Below are 18231 nucleotides of genomic sequence, written 5' to 3'. Positions count from 1 at the left end.
AGAGTGCAAATTGAATGGATACAATTGGCCCAACATTCCAACCTAATGCGGGTCGAGTTCGGTGGGCCTTTATTTACTTGTCATAAATAAAAATTAAGAAAAAAAGAAATTTAAAAAAGTGGTAAGAAAAAGTAAAATTAAAAAAAAAGAAAAAGAAAAAAAAAGAAGAAATTAGGAGGGAGGGAAAGAAAATGGATAGTCGGCGCCAATGTCCCCGCCGACCAATGATAAGGTCCTTTTCTATTCCTTTCCACTTCCAATCTCCTCTCTTTATTCACTCCTTCCTAACTTGCTTCTCTTCAAATCTTTCTCTCTTCTCTAATCTAACATCTTCTTTCCCTTCTTCTCAATCTTTTTCATTCTTCCCAACCCTATATATCCATAGATTTTTTCACTTATTAGGGTTCTTTCTCTTCTATTTATTCTTTTTTTTTTTAAATAATTGATTTTTTTCTCCCTACTTCTACGGGGGCAACTATGAAAGCCGCAACTGAACAATCCACTGTTGAGGGCTTTGATAATAATAATAATAATAATATTAGTAATAATAATGTGGAAAAGGAGAAGAAGAAGAAACGACGTTCCAATCGTCGTTCCAAACAAAACCCTACTTCCTCCTCAGGTGCACTCTTTCGCCTTTCTTTTTCTGCTTCAATCTCTTTACTTTTTATCAATTTTCACATTGAAGATAACGTAGTTTCGATTCAGCGAACGAGATCTGTAGCGTATCGTCGGAATTCTTTGGTGACGGCACTGCGGCGCCTACTCCGACGGCTTCCCCAATGAAGCAGCAAGGTGACAATGCTCCTTACTGTTACGATCATCAACACGATGATACAACTTTTGTTTCGATTCCGGCAGCGGCAGCCTCAATTCATATCAACGAGCAATCGCCGCCGCAATTCGTCGATGCGCAAACACAAGATTCATGGAATGGTTGGAACGGAGATTTGGTCCCGTCTCCCCCTCAGATAGGGTTTTGCCCCCAAAGGTGTTATTTTAGTCCACACTGGCCAATGGAAGCTGTTGAGATGGCACTTGAGGTTAGTTCGTTGCACTGGACTGAAAAATTGATCAAGATGCTACTGTTACTATGGAATTGAACTGTGCTTACTCAAATAGCTTTTTTTTTTTTTTTTTGGCAGAAGGGTGATGTTTTTAAAGCTTCCTTTCGAGTGAATGCTCACAACAGACTTGAGGTTTTCTATCATTCTAGTTAATTCAGTTTGAGCTTCCTGGTACTGTAATTGTAGTGGTTATTAAAAACATTTGCTGCACGTGTAGGCATACTGCAAAGTTGACGGATTGCCAACAGATGTGCTCATTAGCGGAATTCCAGCCCAGAACAGAGCTGTAAGTCTGGGATTTTATCATGCTTTATATTTTAGATGTTTATTGTTTCTTTATGAAATCTTCTTGGGTGTTCAGCAGAATGATGGAGAATAAAACTAACACATTTATTTATTTATTTTTAAAAAAAAGAAAAAAGAAGAAAGTATTCATGTGCCCATATAAAAATTCAATAATATAAGGTAATGAGTTTGATTTTAATACAATTCATTATTATGTATAAGCAATTTATGTTGTTGTCTCTTACTTTTTAACATTGAAGAATCTAAACACTGAGAATCATACTAAGCTGATGGTGGGAACAAGGATTTATGAAACATTACATAGCATAACTATATGTAGTGTTAATTACATGGTCTTGGTGGGGCATATACTCCCGGCACATACAATCTAGGTGCATCCCTTCTTATGGACTTCTCTCTGTAATTTTGCATGTATATGATTTTCTTGTTGGCATTAGGATTAGGATAAAATTCTTTCATCTCCTTTGCTACTTATTTTTAGGGTCATTTATAAGCATGACTTTTTGATGGAGCTGGCAAGCTGCAGTGCTACTTCGTTAGTTGATGCAGTAACAAAAATTTGACTTACTGTGGCTTTTACATTTATCTAGAAGAGGTTAACGTTGACTGTGCTATGCAGGTGGAAGGTGACATTGTTGCTATTACAATGGATTCATTCTCATCGTGGACAAAAATGAAAGGATCTAACAGAACTTGCAACAATTATGCAACACCAGAAGATTGTAGCCTCCTCACAGAAGCTGATGATGTGGCTGGCAATATCTATAAAGGAAAAGGCGAGTTAGATAAAGATAAAGATACCAATTATGACTCTGCTGATTGCAGAAACTGCCCTAGTCAAAACCAGGAGGTTACTGAGGTCTATCCCAACCCTAATGATAGTTGTCATTTTCCTGAAAAGAAGTATGCCTATGAAGATAGTGGTTCCCTGGGTCCAGTTTCACATTTAGATCCAGTTAGACCTGCCAATGATAGTTTTGATGGGCAGAACAATGCTGCTTTTGAATCTTTGAATATGAGTTCTTGTAGCAAACAAATTGAAGTAATCAGTGCAGTGCAAAAGATGTGCTCCTTAGTTAATGCTTTCCCTTCCAAAAGACCAACTGCCAGGGTGGTTGCTATAATTGAGAAGTCTCCACGTCGAGAGCGCATTGTAGGTCAACTCAATGTGAAGCAGTGGATATCTGTCAAGGGTGTAAGCAGAAAAGATGCAAAGAAAAATAAGAATCTGGTTTCTGATAATGAGTACATCCAGTTGACACCAATTGATCCAAAATTTCCTAAAATGATGCTTTTTGTTAGAGATTTGCCAGAACACATTAAGAAAAGACTACAAAGTGGTGATGTGACAACTGAAATGGATCTGATAGCAGCACAACTTTATGATTGGGGGGAAGAGAGTCTTTTTCCCAGAGCTCACATCTTGCATGTGTTTGGAAAAGGTAGCAAAGTTCAGACACATTTAGACGCAATTCTGTTTCAGAATACGATTTGTGAGTCTGAATTTTCACCTGAAGCTATGACTTGCCTACCATGTTTTCCATGGGAGGTGCCAGAAAAGGAATTGCAGAGTAGACTGGATCTTAGAAATCTCTGCATATTTACTATTGATCCTTCAACTGCCACTGATCTGGATGATGCACTGTCGATTGAGAAGTTACCTAATGGAAATTGTAGAGTAGGTGTCCACATTGCCGATGTATCATACTTTGTTTTACCAGGCACTGTCTTAGATGACGAGGCTCAGTTTAGGTCAACAACTGTCTATATGTTGCAAAAAAAGATTCCAATGTTACCCGCATTATTTTCAGACAATATAGGCTCACTTAATCCTGGAGTGGATCGAGTGGCGGTTTCAATGCTCCTTGACATCAATCCTGCTGGGGATGTTGTGAACCGTTGGATTGGTCGTAGTGTTATCCAGTCTTGTTGTAAGCTTTCATACGAACTTGCTCAGAATATTATTGATGGGGCAGTTGATTTTGAAAGTTCAAACATCATAGGAGAGAGCTACCCAAAGGTGCATGGTCAATTTGGATGGCCTGACATTATTACTTCTGTGAAGAGCTTATGTGAAATTTCAAATGTTTTGAAACAAAAGAGGTTCAATGATGGGGCTCTAAGGCTTGAAAATCCTAAAGTTGCTTTCCTGTTTGATGAGTATGGACTTCCTTATGACCTTATACTTTCTGAACGGAAAGAATCAAATTTTCTTGTTGAGGAATTTATGCTTTTGGCCAATACAACAGCTGCTGAAGTCATTTGTAGAGTTTATCCTGATAATGCATTATTGCGAAGGCATCCTGAACCTAATATGCGAAAACTGAGAGATTTTGTGGCATTCTGTCAGAAGCATGGTTTAAAATTGGACACATCTTCGTCTGGCCAGTTCCATCAGTCACTAGAGCTGATTAAGGAAAAGCTGAAGGATGACTCTGTGCTCTTTGATATTCTTATTTCCTATGCGACAAGACCAATGCAGTTGGCATGTTACTTCTGTAGTGGTCAGTTAAAGGAAAGGAAGCATGAGTGGGGTCATTATGCATTAGCTGTTCCTTTTTACACTCACTTTACATCACCACTGCGGCGGTATCCTGATATTGTTGTTCATAGGACACTACTTGCTGCTTTGGAGGCTGAGGAATTATATCTAAAGCATCGTAAGGCATTGCTAGTTAACAAGGAAGAGGAATTGCAGCGATGTTTCACAGGCATTATCTTTGATAAGAATGCTGCAGAATCTGTGGAAGGCAGGGAAGCTCTATCAGCTGCAGCTTCAAAACATGGAGTCCCATCCACGGAAATACTTGCAGATGTTGCTGCTTATTGCAATGAGAGAAAACTAGCCAGTCGAAATGTTAAAGATGCTTGTGATAAACTTTACATGTGGCATTTCTTGAAGAAGGAGGTAAAGTTGTTGCTGAATCATGCTCCTAATTTCTGTTATTCAATTGCAATTCTAGATTTAGATTATTTGATCATTTTTATTAATATATGAAGCTTATAGTAGCTAAGAACCTGATTTATTGTGCTTTATACTGTCACTGAGTTTTTAATAGTGACATTGGATTGCTTTTATAATCCTTTGAACGCCTTCTTCTCCTTTTCCCCAACAACACTATTTGTGCTCGAGAAAGGTGGCATGGTTTCAGTTTATATTTGATATTGGGATCTGACTTAATGTGGCAATGATTTCTTAATTTAGAATGTCTTGTTTTAATTATACAGATTGTCTCCTACATATTGTTAAGAAGTGCTATGGTCCTAGGCAATTTTGTTATGTCATTCATGATGTTCTAAAGATTTGAAGTTATATTAACTAGTAACTGGTTTTTGGGGCTATAAATCTCAATTCTTTCCAAACATTTCATAAACTACTGTTATTTATGAAACTCCTGTTTGTTATATTGAGAAGCTTTTTGTTGTTTATGACGTGTTTTATTCATAAAACTTGATTCTGAATACTTTCTTCTATATTGCAGATCTTATTGTCTGAAGCAAGGGTTCTGGGACTGGGCCCAAGATTCATGTCAATCTATATTCAGAAGCTAGCTGTAAGTAACTTGCAACTCTATTTATTTCTGCTTTGCACATAGAGAAGCATTTTGGAAGAATAATCAAATTATCACTAGAATAACTGAAGGGCTTAATACTTGCGTAGTTCTATTTCCATTGATTCCTGGAATATACCCCCCACCCCACCGTTCAAGAAAAAGAGAGAACTTTTATCTCTTAGCAGCCAACTGTAGCATATAATTTTCAGTTTAGTTTATATAAGTAACTTCTAATTGCATTCATCGCTAGTTTCTGTTTAGTACAGGTGCCTGTAATTTTATTATTTTTTTTACTTTTTTTCTTATTATTTTCCCCTAAAGTGGAATTTCTTCCATTTCATCACCAAGTAAGAGAAAGCTTAATGCATTCAGGATTTACTGCACATGATTGTTGAAGGCAGCATTTTTTTTTTTTTTTTTGCATTAGTCATTGTGAACAACTGTATTGTATTACTTGAACAGTCGGGTAAATGTTCTTATGGGGAAACAATTCCCATTTCTTAGACTAATTTATTTGAGACGATTAGAAAAAGCTGATTAATTGTTCCTATTCCGTAGGCTTATTTGGGAGCTTATAATGGGCTAGAAGAATTACATTAGCTGCAAAATCATTTTGATCTAATTGCGTAACCTGAAATCTTGACATGTCATGTCTCTTATATGTTTGGACAGTGAACAATAAAGGGTTAGTCTTCAGTGACATCATGATTTGGCTTTAGATGCCAAACTTAGAATTTACATGTCTAACCTCGAGTCTTGACATGCATCTTTTGTACATGAAATGATGATGCCATGTGGTGCCTTTCTGTTGCATTTTGCTTTCATTGTTCTCATATGTATTCTCATGTTCAGATTGAGCAACGCATCTATTATGATGAAGTTGAAGGGTTATCAGTGGAGTGGCTCGAAGCAACATCATCGGTGGTGCTAAGTATGTCTGCTCATAGGCGTGCATTCCGGAGGGGTAGCCATAATAAATGGAGGGCGTTTGAAGAAGTTGCTTTCGTGGTTGATCCATATGACCTGAAAGTTGCATTGGATGGTTCTGATGGATGTGAGAACAGGGATCCCAATTCGAGGACCGAAATTGACCCTGCAGTTTTCCCTCTCACGGTACATCTTCTCTCAACAATTCCGGTGGTACTCCATGCTGTTGGTGGTGATGATGGACCCCTTGAAATTGGGGTGAGGCTGTACATGAGCTCGTATTACGGGTAACTTGGTAAGGATCCTGTTTGCAAAGAACAAGAAGTTACCTGGCGTTATTACTTTGCTCCATTGTAGATAAGTAGACTTTTCCACTTCTATATGAATATGCTTAAAAGGCCTTGCACTAAAATATGGGAGAGTTTGTTGTAGCCTATGTTTCTAACAGAAGCTTGCTGGAATTGGCCATTGTTTTTGTCGGCCTCTTCCATTGTATTATTCACTTGGTTAGCGCCACAAGGTTCTATTATGCCATTATATTGAGGCTGAGGACCTAATTTATACCTTTCTCCCCTTTATTTTTCATTTACCTTTTTGTTCCCCTTTGGGTCAACATAATCCCTTCCTAGTTTTCCTTGGTTTGACAACAGCCCAGTGTTATTTTTTGGTTTGGGTTGGCAGATGTTGTAATGTTTACGTTAGTTCAAGAATCAAGATATCTCTGCATGTTTGTTTCTGATATTGGTAACTGATGCACCTTTCAGATGGAATAGTGACACTGCATTATTTTTCAAGACTACTAGCTGCAGTGTGATTTATTTTCGTTGTTGCTGTCTTCTTTTGGTTAAATCCTCTATATTTTTTTTGGGCATTGGGTTAAATCCTCTATATGTTAGGGTTATAAATGGTTTTGTGCAAAATATATTTTACTGACTATTTTTTGCCGAACTGTTCACTATTTATTTTCCTTTCTTTTGGGTCCTGCTCTTAGTTAAAGAATTTTTGGTTGGGGACTATGTTGAACAATTTTTAATGAAGGGATTATACTAGGGCCAATATAGACACACAAAAAAGAGGGTGGGTAACAAATTTAAGATTGAGAAAAGAAGAGAAGGGGGGAGGGGGGAAGAGACTAAAGTTTCCTGCAAAAACAAAAAAGACAAGTTTGCTTGAATTGGCTTAGTTGAGTTTTGTGACAAATGATTAATTTAGTTTATCATTTACGTAATAATTGATGCTACCTAACCCTAAATGCAGCTACCTACTACAAAATTTTGAAATGGTATGTTAATACTAGTATAGGTTAACAAAACTCTAATTGCGTGGAGTTAATATTTATATTTTAGCATCACATTTTATATGCTCTTTTGTGGAATTAAGAATTAGTTGCAACTTGCAAGAATATATTCTTCAAATTAATTGGAAAAGTAAATGGTACTATATAGTATTTGCTAACCGTTAGGTTTTAGGGCATTGCTTAAGGTGGAATTTTTATTTGGTAGAGACTCATGCAGTTTTTTTTGGTAAAATGGATAGTTCAAAATCTGTCTTTTTATGTATTTTTCCCATATAAATGGATTATAAGTATGTTAAAAATTTTAACTTTAATTTTCTTATAAAAACTTTTCTATTACGCATTTTAACTGGTGTTTTTATAACCTGATGTAAGTACCCAACATATATCAGTACCGAATAATATTTGCCCATCACTTTTATAGTATTATACGTGCTACACAGAAAATTGGAAACGCTAACTGTGCTCTTTGCATAACAACCAAGGCATGAACAATCATGATTAATTTGCAGGACCTAATTGATTTAAGAATTCACAATCAGGAATCGACAACAGAAACATCAAGCATGTGCTAGTTTGTACATTAATTGTCACTGTGGGGGGCCAAGTTTCTGATTCCTCCTCTAATTTATTTGCTAGGAACCTCTTAATTAGTGAAGGCCATATATTCCTCAATAATTATGTGATTTTCTTAGCTTATTGCTATACAAATAAAATAAATAATCTTGGCTCTTTGCGAGATGCAGAGAATCTCTATAGCTTACTAGGTATATTCAGACCACATATATTAATATCAACAGAGTTGACAAAAAAAATGGAGGGAAAAAGTTATTTGAACCTTTTTTTGGGTTAGTTTTTGTTTTCATAATAAATGAATAAGATGCAATGGATATCTAAATGTGCTCACAAAAATAGGTGATTTTGAAATATATAGTTATTAAAAATTCAATGGATCTTATTATGTATTAGTCCCTATTTTTATTGTATAACAATAATGTTTAGGAAACAAAAAAAATCAGTTAAAATAGTCTAAATTTATCTTATTTAATATTTATTAATATTAAAGAGACAAAAAAATTAAAATTTATTATATTTAATATTTATTAATTATAACAATAATTAAAATTATTAAATAAGATAAGTTTAAATTATTTTTCCTCGGATATTATAATCCCTATATGCTTTCATCATCTTCAAAGTCATGCTGATGTGGATGTTCATCACTAAAGCAATAATCCATGTCTATTCTAATAGAGGATATGAAAACCCTAATTGCTCATTATACACAAAATAATAATTACACACCTTGCTCATGTTGCATGGAATCAAACAATGTCTTGAACATGTGGCAGTTTGGCTCCAATGAGGTCTAGGGAAAAATAAATGAAAACATGCATGCAATTAAAGCATATAATATTCATCACCTACGATTACTCTATTATGTGTCCATTGATTGATGGAAGAAGAAGGGTTAGCATGTTTAGCTATAATTAGGTTTTTTTTTTCAAGAGTGCATATTTAATTTAATACTTGGACTTACCTAATTTGGCTTGACCTAACTAGCTAGGGTGACTCACTTGTTTCATGCGTGCATGATGATGGATGGAATCAAAAGTTTCTAATAATATGCATTTTTGCTAGATTATTAGTTTCTAGCTAGCTGCTACCCTTTGAAATTTCAAAAGAAAATAAAATGAAGAGGGAAAATGCTACCTTTTTTATAATTAAAGAAAATGGCATGTGTGTCAATCTGTTATTTAAAACTTTAACACATATTAGGTATGATTTAAAGAGGATCCTGTGCTACATTAAAGCTACGTTATATCAAGGAATATTATTTACTAAAAGCACTTTTTCGATTACTCTCTTTTATAAATGCGGATTGGAGTGCTGATATTGATGATCGAAGGTTAATGACAGCTACTGTGTATACCTTGGCAAGAATCTAATTGCATGGAAATACAATAAACAACAAATTGTTAGCAGGTCTAATACAGAGGTTGAATTTTATGCTCTGATAATCGTGCAATCTAAACTTGTGTGAACTCAAAATCTGTTTCATAAACTAAAGATCTGGATTCCTATAGTTCACACAATCTATTGTGATAATCAGAGTACTTGTTTGCTTGCTGTCAATCCCATTCTATATAGCAAATCCAAGCACTTTGAACTTGATCTTTATTTTGTTAAAGAGCAAGTCATAAATAAAAAGTTGTATATTATACACATACCTGCTCTCGAGATTCCTTCAATATTCACCTTCTTGATCTCCAAGAACTTCATTTGACTCGAGTTTGAGCTTACGAAATAGGCTCAATTATTAATGAGTCGAGTCGTAAGTCAAGCTTACTTTTTGTGAGTCGAATTTGAGTTTGGTCTAGATCGGCTCAACTTGACTCACTTCTAACTCTATGCATTATCAGTGTAAAGCACTTTTATATGTATATCCAATAATTACATAACCCCACATCATTAAAAATAACAATTATTTTTATTGACCACGTAGATAGTCATATAAAAAAACAGATGTAATTACACGACTATAAAAATTTATACTGTAAATATATCAAAATTAAACTCTTTAAAAATATTAAGAATAAATACTACTTTTATGTTAAATAGACATTAAAAATAAAAAATACTTAATTCAAGAGAAGCTGATGAATTAAGATGGACGGTAGGAGTAGTAGAAAAGAAAAGCACCTTTTTTCCCCTTTAGCTGGGAGAATTTAAGAATTTTTCGAGATTTGATAAAACGATGAAGGAAAGTAACAGATTTTAATGTTTACTCACATTGTTAAGAAAATATCTTATGATGAGAAAATTTGAACTTCAACTTTAACTTCAATTCGACAGCATCATCTCTTAAAATCTTAATAATGTTAATGAAAATCTTCAAAGGATTTGGATTCCTTATTTTCGTTTATCTTATTTTGTGATGTGACGTTTAAGATCTATAGGTCACTTAACAATTTAAGAAATAAAATCTTGTGACTTACTATTTTATTCTTCTTTATTCATGCATTAATTACATGTATATTCACTCCTGTTTTATTATAATAGATCAATAGTAACCGAACATTTCTACAAAGAAACTCTAAATTCAAATTACATTAACTATCTCTATATTCTCAAAATCTCAAATTACTGTTAATATATATATTTAAACAGATCTATAAATAAAATAAATAATTAAGAAGTTAATAATTTTTTAATATATTAAATTTGATTTTCTTTTTCTTTCAACCTCTTAATCTTAAACAATTTTTATAAAATATTACAAAAATATTTGGGAATTAAAGTGTAAAAGCCAAAGATGGCTATATCTTTTTTTTTTTTTTTTACTTTTGTTAACATTCATTCATTATTGTTAGGATAAGTACATAGTATTGTATTTAATAAGTGTATAATTACAGATTATTATATATAAAAAAATTATAAATATTAAATTAAATAGGATAATTTTAGATTATTGTATTTCTAATATTATTTAAATATTATTGGTAAAACTCTACTTTTAATTTATTAAATTATTTTCGTCAGCCCAAAATTCATCTCATATTATGGTTGGAAAAATTGATATGACATTTTAACAAACCCTAATTAGTGACACAAGTAATTTTTGTTGCCGCCCTAATTAACAATGGGATTAAGTGTTATGACTCTCAAATGGGGAACTTGCCTCAAAAAGAAGGGACTGCCTCGCTGTCTTGCCTTTGAGGAACATGTCGGCCATTTCACTAAGTAATAATTAATTACTACTATTTTTTTTCATTTCAATTAAAATTATGTCTAACATCTTATATCGGTAAAATTAGAAAGATAAAAGCTAATTTATTTAAATAATCTAATATTTATTTTATTTTATATTTATTATAGAATGTATCAAATAATATAAAAAGTAATAAATTTTAATAATTTTTAACTATTATTTTTTTGTTATTAAATATATCCGTAAAATAATATAAACTTTACTGTATGATATATAATTCGAACATATCAAGTCTACCGTTGACTTTTTAGTTCTAGTCCATTAGTCACTAGTACATTAGGAGCTATATTTTATATATATATATTCATTTAATTATATATAGCACTCTCTTATTATGGGTTGTGCTCAATTATTTAATGGCGTGCGCATGGCAATCTATGACAATTGGTTTTATAAACTTCTTATTCGAATAAACCAAAGAAATCAGGGTCATTTTCTGACATGATTTTGTTTTAGTATTATAGGAGTAACATATAGTTTATGACTTTTCTTTGGTTCACATGTTTGCCGCCCTGAAACATGATATCTATCTTGGGAAGTTTACTGCTCATAAATTTCAATAATAATTGTTACATGTATAATTATTTTATTACTTGGTGCTTGAAATTAAATGTCTGAAATATTTTTGACATTTTGCTTTGTGTAACTAAGAGGTTGGGGGTGTGTATGGTTCAGTTTGGTCTGAAAATTTAGTCTGATCTTGAATATTTTAGGAATTAATTTTGTGTGATTTTATCGAGTTTAAAATCGGATAAGGATCTCAAAAATAGATCTGATCATTATTTTGAGTCGGGTCCGGACCATAGTTCAAGTCATTCGAACTTGGTTCGGTGGCCCGATCATCATACACAATTAATATTTTGTGTTATTAGTGATGGATGATGGTTATTCTTATGTAGAATTTAAGTATTGTAAACCTTAATATTCTATGTTATTAGTAACTATAAGATTATAAATCAATGTTTTATGTTTAAAATGCATAAGACTTTAGACTAATGCATAATATTGTGTTATTACTTATTTGTATTGATTTAAATATTTAGTGTAATAATATTATTATTAGACAATATTAGACCCAGTATATATTTCGAGTCGAATTTGAGTCATATCAAATTTTATTTTAGCCGATCCATAAATACCCCTACTAAGATGTGAAATTAAATGTCCGAATGAGATTAAATATCTAACAAAAGGCTTGGCATCATATTTTATATCAAAATTAAATGCTGAAAAACAGACTAAAAACTTTAGAAGAACTAATTAACCATATCTTAACATGTGTAAACCTTTAGAAAAATTTCAGAAGCCTCAGATATCTTCTATACTTTAGAAGAACTAATATCATATTATTTTATATTAATGTTTGGCTAAGAATTTCACTTTAATTATTGTTAACTAATATGAGAAGTATGACAACTCCTTAGGTACGTAGAAAGGCAATGTATACCATACGAAGCCTCATTAGTGTTTAAATTAACATAATTCACGGGTGCTTTTTCATTGTATTTCAAGACGATGATTAGGTATATATTGCCTTTTTTTTTTAATATACAAATTTGTAGAGTTGGGTATATGGGTTGTATATATATACTAAAATTAACTATTAAATTTAGTTAGATCACTAGTATAAAATAAATGTTAAAATATAAAATACATATTAAAAATGAGTTAAACAATATATATATTTATACACAAATATATGATAATTGATATTAATAAAAATTTAATTATAAAATTTAATATAATATAAGGATTTAATAAAAAAAAAATACAGAAATTCAATTAAGAATTTAATAAAATTAAAAAAACTAATAAAATAATTAAACATTAATTAATCTCTTCGAAGTAATTATTGTATCTAAGTATCTAACTAGTGGTGGCGTTATTATTAATTAATTATTGTTGGTGTGATTCACGCCATGCTCTCCCTGGCGTGGCTGATCATTATTTAAAACCGAAAATGAGAGTTTTTGATAATGAAAACGCTATCAAAACTATATGTGCCCTTAGAGGTAGACACACTTAATTTATGTTTTTTCATGGGAACAACTAAACCTATGATCATGAATTCATCATCATCCAGTGGCTATTATTGTGAACGCGAATCTTTAAGCACATAAATTTATTAGCGAAGGGTCATTCTAATTGAATTACACTTCTCCATTTAAAAATTAGAGCTGTAACAATCAATATAAGATTCTTCATCTAACACATACACCTCTTCGTTCAATTAAAAACTCATGGTTTGAAGAAAAATCCCAACCATAACGGTACGGTCATCATGGGATACCCACAAAGGAAACAATGCAAAGCAATCACTCAACTTTTTTAATTAAGTATGGTTAGAGAATGAGGTTGGTATATGCAAAAAATTCTGATATTTAAATTAGCAAAAATTTTAAATAAATTTATAAGTTAAGCTTGAAAAATACCTAAAGTGGTGGGTAGTTATTTTTCTAATGCGTAAAAAATTATAAGCCAAGATATGAACAATATCAAAATCAAACATCTATAACTAAAGAATTTAAAGTTGGATCCTTGTTGTTTTTTCAAAATAAAAAATAACATAGACAAGTAAAAAGAAGAAGAAAAGTCTATACAACAAATTTAAATAAATTTAAAATAAATTTTTATTTAAAAAAGCACGTTAAAGATAAAATTATTTAAGTATAATTTTTTTAGTTGTCCTACAGTATTTATCAATCTGACAAGTTAAGGACTAATTCGTCACAGATTTGAGCTTTATTTAAGAGTTTATCACTTGTTAATGAGTTGCATGCACAAAGCGAGATACAAACTCTCGACACTTATTTAAGCAGACGAGTGAGCTGACCACTCAATTAATTTAAATTAATTCATAGATCAAAACTTAAATTTTTATATATATCTTTTTATCAAATTAAATTAAAAAAAATTGATGACAAGTATAATCATTTTTGAATCCAAAGAAATTAAGCTTACAATTACAATTAATTAAAATTAAAACTAAACGCATAGCATGGCATGCATGCTGCGTCACATTATATTAAAACAAAATTGTAAGTATATATAAGTGAGCTCGCCATATTATTTATGATATTTTATCTTCTGATCTAGACCTTAGTGGTAACTTTAGATTTAGACTATATAAAAAAAAAATTGAGTATATTCATTATCAAAAAATTAAAAGAAATTTGACAATATATTTGTTATTGTTAAATTTTATGTCGGTATTTATCTGACAAAATAAACTTTATTGATAATATATTACTGTTGGATTTTTTTTGTCCAACAGTAATTTTTATCAGATTTAACGACAGAATATAATTAGAAAGTAGAAGAGATATGTTGAATGTTACCGTCAAAAAATTTTCGACGGCAACATTAAGGCTATTTGATATGTCTCTGCGCTATTTTACTGTCGGATTAATCCGACAAAAATATTTTTTAATTTAAAAAAAAATGACTGGGCTACTACCATTGGTGTATTCCAATGATAATTTTGTCGGAAGTCTTTTTTATTTTTACAAATTTTTTCATCCATCTGTAATGTACCCTGATAATTAATCATTGAAACAATGTTTTAAACCTGTTGTGAAATATCAAACATATAAATTAAGAATACGAAATGATGGTAATTGAAATATCTAAAACGATACTAATTATATTACATTCTTCTCAAAGGTTAGTAAAAAAATACATATCATAGAACTATATTTACGTTAGCCCTATTCAGATTCATCATCATCGTCCTCTCGTTCACCATCATCCTCTTCCGATGTAGTTTTCTGATTATCGAACTCGACTTCCTCCTTTTCGTTGCCATCGACCCCCCTTCTTCACGAACATTGTCGTCATGTAGTTGTAGTGCGTTAGCATGTAGAACAAAGTTAATGATGTCATCACCATTACAGCTGACCTAAGGGTGATCGGCTCACCGGTATCAACCACCGCTTTCGAATGAGTTGGGTCATCAATCTGATAAGGTTCCTGATTTTCTGTCCTATCATCAGACTTGATGCGGTCTTATGGCTTAGTCTTAACCATAACCACCTAACTAAACTTGCATAAACCCGAATAAGGCAAATAGTACACCTATCGTGTATTTAGAGGTAGAATAAAAGGATCGTATTGCCTATATTTTCTAGTTATATTAACTTTAGTGATATCGTAGTCCTTGTACTTTCGTGTTCCTTGTTGAGAACTTGAATCATACCATTCACTTTAAACACGCACACCTTGTATGTAGTGCGACGAAAATAGTTTAATTCAATTATGTTGTGCAAGACACTAAACCAATCAGAATGACCCTGCCTGAATCCCACGAACCCAAACTCCAGTGTTATCTATTTTCTTTCCAATCGACCACCGTAAAGAATGGAACATATATCCATTAACATTGTATATCAGGTAGCTAGTGCCCTTATTTATTGGGCCTCAACTAAGTGCAACTAGTTCCGGATTTATTGTGTCAATTAGATGCATGCTGACGTATTCTTTGAACCAATGTAAAAAACTGTTCAATGAAATATCAGGATTTGCCTCTTGTAATAACTTATGTGATAGAATAGGAGTTGGAAATTTTGATTATAATAAGAAGTTAGTATCTTACAGATTACAGTATTTATAAAGACTTAAAAAACTTAAATGAGGTATGGTAAAATTTGGTCACAGTTAAGCAACACATGCAGGTGTACGACGTCGATTTCCTTCAAGGTAGACTAGTTAATTCCTTACTCGTCCACTTCTTCGTGTTCCGTCCACATCCAATATCCATCATTAAACCCGTTACGATAGAGGTGAAACGTTATATCCGCAAGTCCTAACCACTTAGTCCCAACCCTTATATTATAAAATATATTGAAAAAAGTGAAAGGGTAATATTGGAAGTGGTGAGAGAAAATATATTTTCCCTCAATCCCTCCCTTTTCTTTCCAACGTTGGAGAGAAAAAAAATTAGTGAGTCCTACTAATTTTTTCATTCCTTTTCTTTCCTCTCTAATTTTTTTTACAAGCAAACAATAAAAAATAATAATTTTTCTTTCCTCCATTTTCTCTTCAAACAAATATAGCCTAAATATATGATTTTTTGTGTCTGTCTAAAAAAATTTGTGTCACAATAACTAAATAATAAATATATGTGTCACCGTATTTATATCTCTAATAGACATAGACATAAAACAAACATTATTTTAAGACATATGAAAAAGTTATCAATTAAAAAAAAATTATAAAAAAGATACAAAGTTTAAAATTTTAATAGTTTATTGTGTATATATTAAAATAAATTATTTAAAAAATTTTGTTACTAACAATTTTAATTTGTATTTTAAAGCATATATTAGCTAAATTTTTATAATAAAATTAAATTATATATATATATATATATATATATAATGTTGTTTAAATTAATCAACAAAATAGTGAGTATTTGTAAAGAAAATTCAAACAAATCATTAATTTTGATCAGAGGTCTATACTATTTTAAATTTTATTTAGAGAGAAAACACACATCCCCAAAATGAAACAGTATCTCCACATGGACCAATAAATTACGAGCAGACATTCCAAGCATGAGGACAAAGGACCAAAGAGAATCTTCATCCAATCATATGTTGCCAGGTATTGCAGTGACGATTGAAATGAGGTGGCATGCAACCCAGTGGCCGGTGTTACCATCCCATTAACCAATGAGATTTATTAAGATACATATTAAAATCATTAATCTTAAACAAATTAAAATTTTAATAAGATATATATTAACTAATAAATCCATCCACAAAATCAATCCTATAGCCATAGCACAGTGTCCAGTGGCATCGGATTAGCCTAACCTGTTTTTTAAACATTTCATTTTGAGAATATCTAGAATTTTAGAAATAATGTGTGTATAAATTTTATAAATATATATGATTATATTTTATATAATATAAATAATAATGCATATTTTATTATCTTTATCATTTATGCATGTCTTTTTCGTAATGCATTATCGTATGTGGTTAAAGCTAAGGTAATTAAACTTTTGAACAAAACGGAGCTTTCATTTTGATGATTTCTATGCGATATTCACCAGACTATAACATTTTTCCTTTTTTTTTTCTCTCCTGGATTTTGCAATCAATTGCTCCTTGATTTTCAAAATTATGCTTAGCTTGTTCTCACCCACTTTTGAAATATTTTATGATGCCCTAGTCTAAAAACACTGTATATATAGATTATAGATATACACATTGAGAACAGTTTCCTTGTTAATGATCGGCACATGCAAGAACAGTAGAGCCATTAAGGGTTTCTTTTCTTTGTTTAAAATATGAATTTGAAGTCTATATCTTCAAATATTTCATCTAAAATTACACAGTGACGGCTTTCCTCTTTGCATGCATCTTTGTATATATTTGTTGCCACGATAATTGTAAATATGACCTATATATTTTGATATGATTTTATTGACATTAATCTTTGAGCATAAATAATTATTAATATTATTGATTAAAATTTGTCAAGTTTTTTTTTTTAGTATTGACCATTTAGAATATATATATATATATAAGTTAGTAATCATAAGAAATATTCCACTGAAATAATTTCTTACATGTTCATAAAAAAAGTTCGTTTTTCTTATATATGATTAGATTTTAATTGCTAGATATTTAGCTATCTTAAACTATTGAATAATTGAGTCGTCTATCATGTTTATTAATGCGAAATTATATTATTAGACGTGTGTATAAATATTCTACCAATCAAAATTAAATGTATATATATAACAAATGCCATACTTTTGGCTCCAACAAAAAAATAAAAATAAAAATAGCAACATATTGGTATCCAAAAAATAAAAAATAAAATAAAATAAAATAAAAAAAAATAATTCACGTATAGCCACCAGATATTACCTAGCCACAGTGTTTGTTTTTCTTTTCCCTCCCATTTTTTTATTTGCTTTGGAAGAGTTTATTCAAATTAAAATGTATTGCCTAAGTAATGCTATTGTCTATTGAAGATAGAGAGTACAAGTACTTTAGCCATAGGGAGAAAATTTTTTTATCTTATTTAATATTTATTAATTATTATAATCATTAATAAATATTAAATAAAATAAAATTTATTTATTTTTAATTAATTAATTTTAATTATTAAATATTTTTTAAAATTTAATTAGTGTAATTTGGAACAAGTAACACATTAAATACACTATTAAGATAGGAGTGCTTAACCACACAAACCCTTGATAATTGTATCATACCGCGATCCTAAATAGGGATGCCAATTGAATATAAGACTAGTATAAAATATGTAACTTAGTTATTAGTAAGAAAAAAAAAACTA

General features: G+C 31.2%; 1 protein-coding gene across 1 annotated transcript; it reads left to right on the top strand.

Moving 5' to 3' along the window:
- The first annotated feature begins 203 nt into the window (after window positions 1–203).
- Window positions 204–6654, top strand: LOC130944644 (DIS3-like exonuclease 2). Its single transcript, XM_057873066.1, has 7 exons — window positions 204–622; window positions 709–1043; window positions 1146–1199; window positions 1285–1353; window positions 1993–4281; window positions 4856–4927; window positions 5780–6654. Exons 1-7 carry the CDS (start codon window positions 478–480, stop codon window positions 6143–6145), a joined length of 3330 nt encoding a protein of 1109 aa, XP_057729049.1. The 5' UTR covers window positions 204–477; the 3' UTR covers window positions 6146–6654.
- Window positions 6655–18231: the final 11577 nt, after the last annotated feature.

This window comes from Arachis stenosperma, chromosome 8 (genome assembly GCF_014773155.1).
Source record: "Arachis stenosperma cultivar V10309 chromosome 8, arast.V10309.gnm1.PFL2, whole genome shotgun sequence".
NCBI lineage: Eukaryota > Viridiplantae > Streptophyta > Magnoliopsida > Fabales > Fabaceae > Arachis > Arachis stenosperma.
Note: the sequence above shows the minus strand (reverse complement) of the source record. Positions and strands in the feature narration are given on the sequence as shown.

Excerpts from the sequence above, each read along its gene's own strand:
- LOC130944644 (XM_057873066.1), top strand. The coding sequence starts at position 478 with ATGAAAGCCGCAACTGAACAATCCACTGTTGAGGGCTTTGATAATAAT. Across the intron at positions 623-708 it reads AAACCCTACTTCCTCCTCAG|CGAACGAGATCTGTAGCGTA; the intron begins GTGCACTCTTTC and ends GTTTCGATTCAG. Across the intron at positions 1,200-1,284 it reads ATGCTCACAACAGACTTGAG|GCATACTGCAAAGTTGACGG; the intron begins GTTTTCTATCAT and ends CTGCACGTGTAG.